At 40.4% G+C, this 12,908-nt stretch overlaps 1 protein-coding gene across 2 annotated transcripts; it reads left to right on the forward strand.

The window, feature by feature from the left end:
- The first annotated feature begins 160 nt into the window (after positions 1-160).
- LOC138967547 (EARP and GARP complex-interacting protein 1-like) lies at positions 161-11,941 on the forward strand. 2 transcript variants are annotated; one of them, XM_070340122.1, is made up of 11 exons: positions 161-289; positions 435-518; positions 763-895; positions 1,347-1,494; positions 2,172-2,271; positions 2,783-2,919; positions 3,549-3,716; positions 4,079-4,240; positions 6,014-9,828; positions 11,266-11,356; positions 11,731-11,941. In XM_070340122.1, exons 1-9 carry the CDS (start codon positions 248-250, stop codon positions 6,186-6,188), a joined length of 1,149 nt encoding a protein of 382 aa, XP_070196223.1. In that variant the 5' UTR covers positions 161-247; the 3' UTR covers positions 6,189-9,828; positions 11,266-11,356; positions 11,731-11,941. The 2 variants fall into 2 exon arrangements, with proteins under 2 accessions (XP_070196223.1, XP_070196222.1); XM_070340121.1 differs by having other exon boundaries at positions 11,266-11,343.
- Positions 11,942-12,908: the final 967 nt, after the last annotated feature.

Consider the following 12,908-nt stretch of genomic DNA (forward strand, 5'->3'; position numbering starts at 1 on the left):
ATGTACCAATATCGTAAAACTCCTGATTTTATGATTCCATGGGGTTTCTTTAACAAAAGTCTACAAATATATTTAAAAATGGTATATAACGTTAATGAAATATCTTATTTAATTAATTAATGTGTAAGAAGGCGGTGGCTTCCTAGGTTTGCGACTACCACAAGTGAAAATATAATTTTTCTGTCTTCTGCTGCTGTGTCAAAAAGTTCATAAGCTTTATAGTTTGATTTTCCACAAACGAGCCATCATGGAAGATGAAGCACCCGTTATCTACGGTCTTGAATTTCAGGTACCGTTATCATGAATTATTTAGCTCAGTGGCTGACGGATCGAATGTTATCTTGGGTTTCACTTGATTATTAGTGGTCATCAGAAATCGTTTGTGAATGTGATTCTCTGTCTTTAATATTCTAAACATTCTGTTTCACTTTCAGGCTCGTTCTTTGACAGCCCAGGCTGCAGAGACCGACAGAATCCGGTTCCTTGTTGGGACGCAGTCGCTTCGCTCAGAAAATCAGGTACGTATACATAGATTGCCATATTCTCCAGCTTGGAACTCATGGAAGACAACCAAAGTGAAGATGAAAACGTGGCTTAATTTTTGGGGACAATATATATGCGATAGCATTACACATGAGGAAAACTGCACTCCAGAATAATTTGATTGTGATAAGCAAACACGTATGAGTTAACATTATTCTTATCCTCGCAAACATTATTATTTCACATGTTCTCATTTTGTTATACATGTATCTGTTTCAGGTTCATCACATCGACTTTGATGATGAGAACAATGTGATCAACAAGAACGTCTTTTTACACAGAGAAGGAGAAGTCTGGCACATTAGCGCCTCCACTTTTGACACCTCTCTGTTGACAACATGCTACAACAAAAGTATGATATATATGTCAATTATAAAGGGGAAAAACATCCTGTTTATCTGCTTATCTGTCTGCTCACCTGTGTTTCTGAAGTGTATATAGGTGACTCAAAGCGTTGAAACAAAACTTAATTAACGGAAGAAAATTTTAAAGAAGGTGAACAAGTTGATTGAGAAATAGCAGAGGTTTCTGTCGGTGTATAATCAGTAAATGCATCAGTTTATCAGACTGAGTTGATAAACATAAAGAGTATAATGCTTAGAACCTTTTCCTTTTCACTCAAGTCGGCTGGTGAGCAAGTTCTTTTTTCTTCTACATTTGCAGAATGTCTGTTCCTTTTTCTGTGTGTGTGTTTGTGCGTATACATGATTTTTACATTTTGTCAAGTTTTAATGTTTACACATGTTGTATGCATTAAGAGTGCTTACTTCCCTTTGGTTGTCAGAGGTTTTATTTGTTGGCAGCATCAGAGACAAAATCAGAGCTGCGATCAGCAGTTTGGCGTTTACCTGATGACGTGGACCCCAGTTCACCTGCTGATGACCATTCCAGTTCACATTCACCCCTGGAGTTGCTGTGTCACTTGGACAGTGGTGACCATGATGTCAAAGGGTAGGTGTTGACCTTCAACTGCTGAATAACATACTTCTTCTTCTTCTTCTTCTTTCATGGGCTAAAACTCCAACGTTCACTCATGGTTTTGCACGAGTGGATATTTACGTGTATGACTGTTTTTACCCCACCATTCAGGCAGCGTATGCCGATTTTTGGGAGAATAACACTGTCTGAATGACAATCTCCTGATTTAGCTCCATAGAAGATGTTTTGGTAAGACTGAATGGTTTGAAAATATTCAGTCTTGTGTCATTACATGACATCACTTCCATAGGCAAATTTGGGGGATTGTTGTCAGGATTATACCTACACTTTGCTCAACGTATGGAGCATAGAAATGTTAGTTTCTTTTTATCCCAGAGGCACCTTTGTTTACTCTTGGATGCACATGACTTACAAATAAAGAGGAAGCTAAACTCTATGCAGGGTGGTAACACTATATCACTACCAGTAGTTCTGAAATGCTGCACGAGCCATAGAGAAATGATCTCTTATCCTGCCGTCAGTTGACTTAATTGTCTTTGATCATTTTTGAAGGCGTGGCAAAATTGCTGAATGCCTGAATTCATAAAGGATGTATAAAAATAGAGAGTACACATTTTTTTATTATTCCTTTAGGTACTACTAGATGTTGAAATATTAATTTTAATATTTTTTTCTTTTCCCCTGAACAGAATATTATGGCACCCAACAGGAGATGGCCAGACAATCCTGGGTTTGTCAGAGGATCGTATCTTAACGTGGGACCTCAACGTGGCATCCTCCTCTGCTTCCGTACGTGGCTTTATAATGACCCACAGAGTGAAAGAAATACAATACAAAATGTCTGAAATGTAAAATAACAGAAGTAACGTGTAAAGTAGACTACTTCAGATTAATGCAGATCTAATTTGAAAACTTCAGGATTACAAATTTAAGAAGAGCCTTTTGTTGATGATATTGCATTTCAAAATGTCTTCTAATGTGTTAGACTTGCATTTTGTGAAACAAAGGGAAATTTGATGAAAAATGTGGTTTAGTACGTCACTTTATTTTACATCAGAAGGTCTGATAAACAAAGGGCAGTAATCGCTCTAAATGCATACGACATGTGTAATAGAGTAAGTGAGAGTTATTCGGGACCATTCTCCTGGCACCTGAGAGAATAACAAGCATTGAAAAGAACAAGCGACTTTCATCCTCAAATCAGAAGGCTTAGAGATTATAGTCCATGATTTAGGATGACATGAGTACTAGTAAACTCAGAGATTTAATGTAACCTACAAGCTTACTTCTGTTGACACAGCTTACAGACACCATCACACTGCAGAGCAAGGGGCAACCCAGACTGACCTGCGGGCGATGGAATCCTCACCATAATTGCGCCCAGATCGCCACAGCCAACGAGGCCACCATCAGGGGATGGGACCTGCGTTCAAAACAGTGAGGAGCTTCTTCTTTTTCTTCACCGTTCGATGATGGTTGTTTTTATATCTGTTGGCCCGTGAAGTTGACAAAGTGGGCAGATTTGTTTCCTCTCACTGTTGTGGAGTTGGCAGGTCTGCAGGAAGTGCTCCGGTGTCTGGTCCGCCTCTCCAGTGAGAAGCAATTCTACGGGCATTCATTTCTTTTTGACCCACCTGAGGACAAACTTAACGTTGAAGTTTTATCTGATGTTTTTGAAGCCAGATGTTTGAAACTTCACAAGCTTTCAAGGTTTGGTGACCTTCAGACATGACCCAAGCATGGTTAACCCTCATCACATTTCAAAGTCATTGCAGAGTTGTATTCGGGTAAAAAAACATTTTCTGGAAGGTTTTTGACGCTAGAGCTTTAATACTCAAGAGGCTTCAAGAGTTTCTGTTCATAAACTCTATAATGTAACCCCCATATTAAGACTCCCTCCTCTTTTGACCTGATGGGGTTCCACTGGATTGGGGTTGTGTGTCAATATTCAGATGAGCGCAGTAACAATACTGGCATTGCTTTCAGGCAGAAGATGTGGACGATCAGAACATTTTGCACCATTTCCTAATACTAATAACATGACTGAGAACCTCCCTATACTACAGACAAACCTATCAGATGGAGGGAGCACATGGGCAGCTGGTGCGAGACCTTGACTTCAATCCCAATCGCCAGTACTACCTTGCCAGCTGTGGGGACGACTGTCGAGTGAAATTCTGGGACACACGCAACTGCTCTGAGCCACTTAAAGTGCTCTCGGATCATTCTCACTGGTAAATGGAGATTTGATTTATTCAAATTATTGTTATAAATGTGCACAGCACATGGGTATAGTGAACTGCTCTGAGTCACTCAAAGTGCTCTCAGATCATTCTCACTGGTAAATGGAGTTGGATTTTTCATGTACTGATCCTGATGCTGCTGAGTATGAGGTAAACATATTAAAACAGAATTTAGGATACATAACCTGCACCAAATGTTCCATTGTCTGTGAACAAGAATTTGCTTTCAGAGTGGAGAATAAACATTTAGGGTCTGCAGAAAAAGTAATGACCGACAGGTTACCCTGATCCAGCATGTTTTGGGTGGCCTTATCGGTATATGGGTTTTCAAAGTGGATATTTGTATTTTGCAGGGTATGGAGTGTCAGATACAACCATTTTCACGATCAGTTGGTTCTGACATCTAGCAGTGATAGTCGTGTCATTCTGAACAACGTTGTCACGCTCTCCTCCGAGCCCTTCGGACATTTGGTGGAGCAAGATGATGACAGTGATTCCGACAGTCAGCAGGACAGGTGTGTGGATGTTTGGGTGTGCGTGGGTAGGAGGGATGGTGTGTGTCTGTGTGTCTGTGTGTGTGTGTGAGGGATGGTGTGTGTTTATGTGTGTTTGTGTGAGGGATTGTGTGTGTGTGTGTGTATATGGTGGGAGGGATGGTGTGCTTGTGTGTGTGTATGGTGGGAGGGATGGTGTGCATGTGTGTGTGTGTGTATGTGTATACTGGTTGTGTGTGTGTATGGTGGGAGAGATGGTGTGCGTGTGTGTGTATTCTGGTTGTGTGTGTGTGTATGGTGGGAGGGATGGTGTGCGTGTGTGTATACTGGTTGTGTGTGTGTGTATGGTGGGAGGGATGGTGTGCGCATGTGTGTATACTGGTTGTGTGTGTGTATGGTGGGAGGGATGGTGTGCGTGTGTGTGTATACTGTGTGTGTGTGTGTGTGTGTGTGTATGGTGGGAGGGATGGTGTGCGTGTGTGTGTATACTGGGTGTGTGTGTGTATGGTGGGAGGGATGGTGTGCGTGTGTGTGTATACTGGGTGTGTGTGTGTATGGTGGGAGGGATGGTGTGCGTGTGTGTGTATACTGGGTGTGTGTGTGTATGGTGGGAGGGATGGTGTGCGTGTGTGTGTATACTGGGTGTGTGTGTGTGTATGGTGGGAGGGATGGTGTGCGTGTGTGTGTATACTGGGTGTGTGTGTGTATGGTGGGAGGGATGGTGTGTGTGTGTGTGTGTATACTGGGTGTGTGTGTGTGTATGGTGGGAGGGATGGTGTGCGTGTGTGTGTATGGTGGGAGGGATGGTGTGCGTGTGTGTGTATACTGGGTGTGTGTGTGTGTATGGTGGGAGGGATGGTGTGTGTGTGTGTATACTGGGTGTGTGTGTATGGTGGGAGGGATGGTGTGCGTGTGTGTGTATACTGGGTGTGTGTGTGTGTATGGTGGGAGGGATGGTGTGCGTGTGTGTGTATACTGGGTGTGTGTGTGTGTATGGTGGGAGGGATGGTGTGCGTGTGTGTGTATACTGGGTGTGTGTGTGTGTGTGTATGGTGGGAGGGATGGTGTGCATCTGTGTGTGTGTGTGTATGGTGGGAGGGATGGTGTGCGTGTGTGTGTATACTGGGTGTGTGTGTGTGTGTATGGTGGGAGGGATGGTGTGCGTGTGTGTGTATACTGGGTGTGTGTGTGTGTATGGTGGGAGGGATGGTGTGCGTGTGTGTGTATACTGGGTGTGTGTGTGTGTGTGTATTTGTGAGTGTATTTGTGTGTGTTCATGAGTGTGTGGTGGGAAGAATGGTGAGCTGCACATTGCTTGTGTGTATATGCTGCATTGGAGCGATGGTTTGTGTGTGTTTGTGGATGTGTGTATGGATGTTGCTTGGATTTATTTTCATTAGCACATTTGTCAAGTTTTGACAAATGTTCAAAGGTTATGGCAGTCCTTGGTGTTATTTTCTCCCCTCAGTGAAATAAAATATTTTCCAAAATAATGTCAACATTTTTAGCTGTTTAAAGTAAGTTTTGGCGTTTTGTCGACTCCGGGCCCCACAACATTCCTGGAATACAAACAAATTTAACTGCATTTGCATGTGTTGTATTTGTATCCAGTGGAATTTAAGATCAGATAGAATTTTGCCTTTTGCAGTTGTCCATTTTGACAGTTACTGTCACTTTTCACCATTTTGTGTACAAAAATGAGATAAAGAGCAAAAGCACTACGTGTAGTATTATCCAAAACACTGTACATATAATGATTGGTTTGTTACCATCTTTTTATCATTCTTTCGGTAGGCCTCAAGAAGCACCAAAAGATGGTGTCATCGCGACCTACGAGGAGCACGAAGACAGCGTGTATGCTGTTGATTGGTCGACGGCTGATCCCTGGGTCTTTGCATCTCTCAGCTACGATGGCCGACTAGTCATCAACAGAGTACCAAGGGCGGAGAAATATAAGATTCTTTTGTAACGTTTGATTGTTTTAAATAAGTTGGTATTTGTTTTCTTGGTGATAGTGAAGGGATTGGTGGGGGGTTGCTGGGACAATTTTCAAAATGATGGATTTAGTCATTGCCAAAGGCAGAGAAATACAACATTCTATTTTTATGTTTTGTGATTTTGTATAAGTTGGTTATTTTTTCTTGGTGAAGGGGAGACTGGAGGGTGGGGGTAGGTGGAGGAGGGGAAGAGGGGGGTAGTCTTGAAAATGATAAATGAAGTAGAGGTTTGGTAAGAATGGTGCGATATATTCCAAGGCAGCATGAACAGCATGACTGTTTGGCTCAGCAGAAGAAGGAAAAGGAGTGCAAGATGACGCACAATGTAAGAAATCAGAAGGATGTGACAGATCAAAAATGACTGGGGTACTTACAGGTGCATCAGGGCTCCCCACGGACGCCCCTCCTAGTGTGTCCGGGACCCTCACTTTTAAATTTGAGAGGGTCCATGGACCCCCACTGCAGTATTTTAGAGGGTCCCAAGGGTCCAAAAGTCCCAGTGTACTTATAAAACATTGTGGTCACGTATAGTGTACTGCGAAGTGTCGATTGCAGTCTGAAAATGGTATCTACGGAACACACGATAAAGGAAATTTAGTGCGTCCTAGGACCCGCTCTTTTAAAATCTAGTGCGTCCAGGGACCTCTCCATATATTTCTAGTACTTGTTTTTGGCTTCTAGTGCGTATAGGACGCAGGGACGCGTGCTATGGGGAGCCCTGTGTCACATGTCTAGACTATATGTGTACTCTAGTCTTCACTGGTTGTGGGATCACTATTTTTGGCTCACGTAAGTGTAGCCTATGCGATGCTAACTTTTGTCTGTCTGTGCGTGCGTGCGTATGTGTGTATGTCTGTGGTAGAAACTTTAACATTTGAAGACGTCATATTACATTGACGTCACATTATGACGTACGAGGGTTAGACGTCACGCGATGGAATTACTGAAAGTCTCGGTGATTGTTATTTTGAGCGGGCCGAGACTATTTGGCAGTCGTGTCCATGTAAGTAGGCTACATCATACATGCAGACAGACAGATCTAGATCTAGTGTCTCGCTTTCTTGCACAGTTTCACCTATGCTCTTTATGTGTGTGTGTGTGTGTGTGTGTGTGTGTGTGTGTGTGTGTGTGTGTGTGTGTGTGTGTGTGTGTGTGTGTGTGTGTGTGTGTGTGTGTGTGTGTGTGTGTGTGTGTGTGTGTGTGTGTGTGTATGTGTATGTGTGACGGAGTGATTGAGTTTGTGTTACTGTTTGTCGATTTCTTACGTGAGCCTTGAAGGCTTCGCCTCTTGTTTCCTTTCAATTTGTTCTCTGTTGTATTTTGACTTTTAATGACAAACACTGGACATTTTGAACACGAACTTGAAATACAGTAATAATAATAATGATAATAATAATGAGAGCTTATATAGCATGATACACGAAGAATCCTGCTCTGCACACTTTACATATTTACTATGAATAGAACACACTATTTTACCATTGAATGAATATAAACAATAACATATAATGAATGTTCAGGTTTTTTTCTTGGAAGCTCATTTTGAATTTCACAAAGGCTGTGACTTTTTGGTGGTTGTAGTCTTGTACTTGTAGCATCCACCATTATTAGGTTTCAGGGAATCTGATAAAAATGTTGGCGACAGGAAGCTGTAATACTGTTTGCATGTTCTGACCATGTATACTTTTTTCATTTTTTGTTTTACTACATGTACATGTATGTGGCTGTGCAATAATGTCAGAGTTTCCTGACTAATTTGTTAAATGAAGTACTTACGTTAGGATCAACGTGAGCCTTTAAGTTTTGTATGTAAAAACAAAAAGAAAGAAAAAGAGGCTTTTCTGTAAAAAATGAATGATTGATTCGTATGAGAGAGAGAGAGAGAGAGAGAGAGAGAGAGAGAGAGAGAGAGAGAGAGAGAGAGAGAGAGAGAGAGACAGAGACAGAGACAGAGAGAGAGAGAGAGGTGATGGAACTTTATTTTTCAAGGATAGAGGTTTAAGGCGACGCCTTTTCTTACAACCGGTCCTTACTTCTGATACAAATGTCTAATGAGAGAGAGAGAACTCACAACTCAGAACTTTATTACATAAGGATAAAGGTTTTAGGCTTAGCCTAATCTTCCAACCTGTCCTTGGAACATATACAGAGAATAATTGTAAACGAAAGCAAAGACTGCGCACATACATACACACACACACACATGCACGTATACATACACACAAACTCACACTCACAGAGAGAGAGAGAAAGAGAGATCTTTTATGCTGTTTTGAAAAGAATCTGGTTGCTTGTATGTTTATTGATGATGTTCAGCAACATTCCACAATGAGTTTTCTGTGTAATGGTTATACTTTTTGTTAAAGGCTGACATAGTCCTATTTAATTAGTTTAAAGGCATACTAACGCACTCCCGTGTTTACAAAGTGTAGTTTGCCCACAATCGATGTCAAACGCACCATAAGACCATATAATGACGATACGTCACCATGCGTGGACCATAATACATGCATTACAGCTTGTTCTAGCCTCTGAAAAAGTGAGGATGTCAACAAAGCCGCGGTGTTCTCTCCCTTGCATCAACGTTACATGTGTTGCCAAATCTATAAATAGGACGATCCAGATCAAAATGAAAATTCAAATATCTCAACATTTAAGGGGTCCTAGACCACAATATTTTGCAGGGAACTTAATTTAGTCTGTCTCCAGCTGTTGGTAAAGCAATTAGCGTGTATAGTCATCGAGTACATATGGCTTTAATTACTTCCAGGGCTTTTCCCATCGTTGCGGGGATGTGGGTCACTCTCCTGGAAACTGGTCAGTCGGGACAGCGTACAAAAACATTTAAATAAACAACAAAATAATTACTTTCCTTTATTTTTATGTGTTTTGTTGTCTTCAGTGTTATTTGGAGCAACAGTGTGAACAAGAACTAAAGCGTTTGTAAATTCTGTGATTTGCTTTGCACTGCAGAAGCTCTGAAATCGCCACTTTTTTCCATTCGAAAGTGTGACATGCTATCTCTGCACATACACATGCCTCAAATTTACCCATTTGATAACACATTTTTCTACAATTGTTGCAAATTCCTGTGAATGAATTTGATTTCACCCCCCCGATGCGCCCAAACGATCTTTTGATAATAACTTGGTTGCATTTGACCATGTAGAAACAATCGTCTCGCACGTCACGCCTGGTGTCCTATTTTTAGCTTCAACGCCATGCATAAACATAACTTGTGCATACTGTTTCAGGGGATGGATAATTCTACTCTGACTAAGTAAAATATTCGATGTGGTTAATCGCGATTGAATGAGATTCAAGTTGAGTCTGTAAAGCAAGTTTAATGAGATGTTCTGATAGATCTGCAAGTGGTGTCCGAAAATTTGCGATACGTGTGAGCACATTGCAGAACTATTTTCTGGCAAACTTGCGATCTTTCAACCCATTCGCGCATGAATATAAGGGAGTCCCTGTGGGGGTTACACGGTGCAAACGTGTTTTCGTACAATCGAGCACGCGGTTAGACGCAGGAAAACTTTGTTGTTGCGGGGTCCGCGCCAAAGTTGACGACAGACGTGCGAGACGGTACATGTGATCACAACCTTTGAGGTAAGTTTGAGCTTTACGACGGCTCTATTTTTACTATTTTGCGTGTAGAACTTAAACCACTAATATGATTTTGTCATGTTTACAAACTGAATTCGAAAAAAAATGCCTTTCTGTCAGAAAAACGCAACCAAGTGGCAAATTCATGGGTAGAGTAGATCTAGGTACAGTCCAACGTGAAAAGAAGTTTTCGTTTTCTATGATTGTTTTGCGCCTCTTGTTAGTTTATTTTCTATTTTTTTAAATGAAGATTAGATCATGTGGTTCAGGTTCATTTGTTTTGTTGAGAATCTCAAGAAATAGCGTTTGAATCTCTCATCATAGCCAGAGCTGTCTCGTTCGTATAGCAGACGCCATTGCTGCTTTCCGCATGCGGTGTCAGCGATGCGTGCGGGGCAGAAATTATGACAGATACTGGCATTTTCATTTGCACTGGAGCAGATTTTACACAGCGTGTAGTCATTTTTACATTTAGTCAAGTTTTGACTAAATTTTTTAACATAGAGGGGGAATCGAGACGACGGTCGTGGTGTATATGTGTGTGTGTGTGTAGAGCGATTCAGAGTAAACTACAGGACCGATCGTTATGAAATTTTACATGAGAGTTCCTGGGCAAGATATCCCCAGATATTTTTTTTCTTTTTTTGGATAAATGTCTTTGATGATGTCATATCCGGCTTTTTGTAAAAGTTGAAGCGGCACTGTCACACCCTCATTTTTCAATCAAATTGATTGAAATTTTGGCAAAGCAATCTTCGACGAAGGCCGGACTTTGTGTTGCATTTCAGCTTGGAGGCTTAAAAATTGATTAATGACTTTGGTCATTAAAAATCTGAATTGTAATTAAAATTTTATTTTTTATAAAACGATCCAAAACTACGTTCATTTTATTCTTCATCATTTTCTGATCCAAAAACATATAAATATGTTATATTCGGATTAAAAACAAGCTCTGAAAATTAAAAATATAAACATTATGATTAAAATTAAATTTCGGAAATCGATTTAAAAACAATTCCATCTTATTCCTTGTCGGTTCCTGATTCCAAATATATAGATATGATATGTTTGGATTAAAAACACGCTCAGAAAGTTCAAACGAAGAGAGGCACAGAAAAGTGTGCTATGCAGCACAGCGAAACCACTACCGCCCTAAACAGGCTCGTCAGTTTCACTGCGGTCATTGTTAAAAAAATGCAGTGCGTTCAGTTTCATTTTGTGAGTTCCACAGCTTGACTAAATGTAGTAATTTCGCCTTACGCGACTTGTTGTTTCTTTGTGTTACGAGGATGTGTTCAGGACAGAACCACTCTGATTTCCAATGTGTGTATCTTGGGATCTTGACGGTTGTAACATGCACTGTTATGTACCTCAATGTGCGATGTAAAGCTGTGGTAGCAATTAAAATATCTGACTCCAACTGTTGCATACTTTTTTCAGATGCCAGGATGCTGCTAATGCTCCTATCCTTTCTGCCAGTCCAGTCAATGCTGATCCAGGAGCAGATCAGAGAGACCGGTACGTTTCTACTGTAAATAATTGTTTTAACATGTTTTTCATTAATCTTAATCTTATTATACTGGAATGACTTTGCTTGCATGCAGTCATTTTTTTTAATTTTCTGTATCCATACTGATTTGTGCAGACATTCCTAGCAAAGTCTTTCCATGGCATGGTAAGTGCAGGTTACATATGGAATCAATTACATTTATACATGTATTTCAAGTACCAAATTACCCCTAGTTGGTATGAATGGAGAGCTTCAGTTGTCTGCTTTTCTGAGGTAGACATTTCAAAGTTTATTGGTGTCACTTGCTCCTTGTATTTTTAATTCATGATGTAAACCTTTTCAGTTACTATTTTTAATTTTTCTATTTTAAGAAAGGTTCATTTGTTTGTCCACAGATTGACACACTGGATGGGAATGGGGTGGTTGTCCGTTTACTTAGGAAACAAGGATCATCGTTTGTGTGGCCTGCTGTGGAGGAGATATTTTTTGTGAAGTTTGAGGAAGTAGTTGAGGTGCTGCCTGTCCCAACTCTTGACAGACGTGGCAGACACACATTTCAATAAAAAGTTGTTTCGTTTTGACTGAAATAAACCCATGGTTAACTGATATTGGTGTCTGTGTTTGTTTGCGGTGTCCATGGTTACACGCGAGACGTTCTGTGTCATTTGATGAATATCTGCATGTATTACCAAGATTTTTCAAAGTATGTCCATATTCCTGTTTTAAGTATTCATGGAGATTCTTTAAATCATACAATTTTGCAGATAGCAATATCTGATCACTTGCTGGAAAGGTTTTCTGTAAATGAGGAAATTGTTGATCTGGCGTCCTCATAGTAATCCCCCCATTATGTAAGTGTATGGTATATTTTGAAACTTCTGGTACTTCTATGAAGCAATTTCTATTGTATCTCATTGGAAATTGCATGATAATCACTTGTATTTTTTATGATAAGAGTAAAAATGTGCCTCTAATGGTGTCCTGTGTTACACGCGAGACGAGGCAACCTTCAACACATTATCTTAAATTACAACATTTCCAAAAGTTTATCTTGCTTTTCAAAACCTTGTGTTGGAAAGTTGAGATGTTAAACAAACCAAACACACCAAAATATTTCAATTTTGACTAACTTTATTTTTGGGCACTCAAGTCACACATCTGACCAGTTTTCAGGAGAGTGACCCATGTATAAATTAAGCTTCCTGCAAAGTTTTAGGTTTGAAGTCCTTACCAATTACGAGAAATAATTAATTCTTTATTGCATTGTTTAGCAACAGTTCTCCAGGACTTGGGCTATTTTTAGACCGTTGACGTCACTTCGTGACGTTTCGTAAACCAAAGATGGCGTTTGAGACTGTTCTGTTCGACTCTATCAACACTAAGCAGTCTCACTGTTAAAGAACTGGTCATAACCCTCTTCTTTGCTGCATGATGAAATGAAATGAGTAAATTATTGAAGAAAATTCTGTGTGTGTTTGTGTGTTTGTGTGTGTGTGTGTGTGTGTGTGTTAAAGCATAGCCTTACTGAACCTCACAATGTTTTAATTGGCAACACAATATATGAAGGACGCAA

The sequence above is a fragment of the Littorina saxatilis genome, linkage group LG5, assembly GCF_037325665.1.
Source record: "Littorina saxatilis isolate snail1 linkage group LG5, US_GU_Lsax_2.0, whole genome shotgun sequence".
NCBI lineage: Eukaryota > Metazoa > Mollusca > Gastropoda > Littorinimorpha > Littorinidae > Littorina > Littorina saxatilis.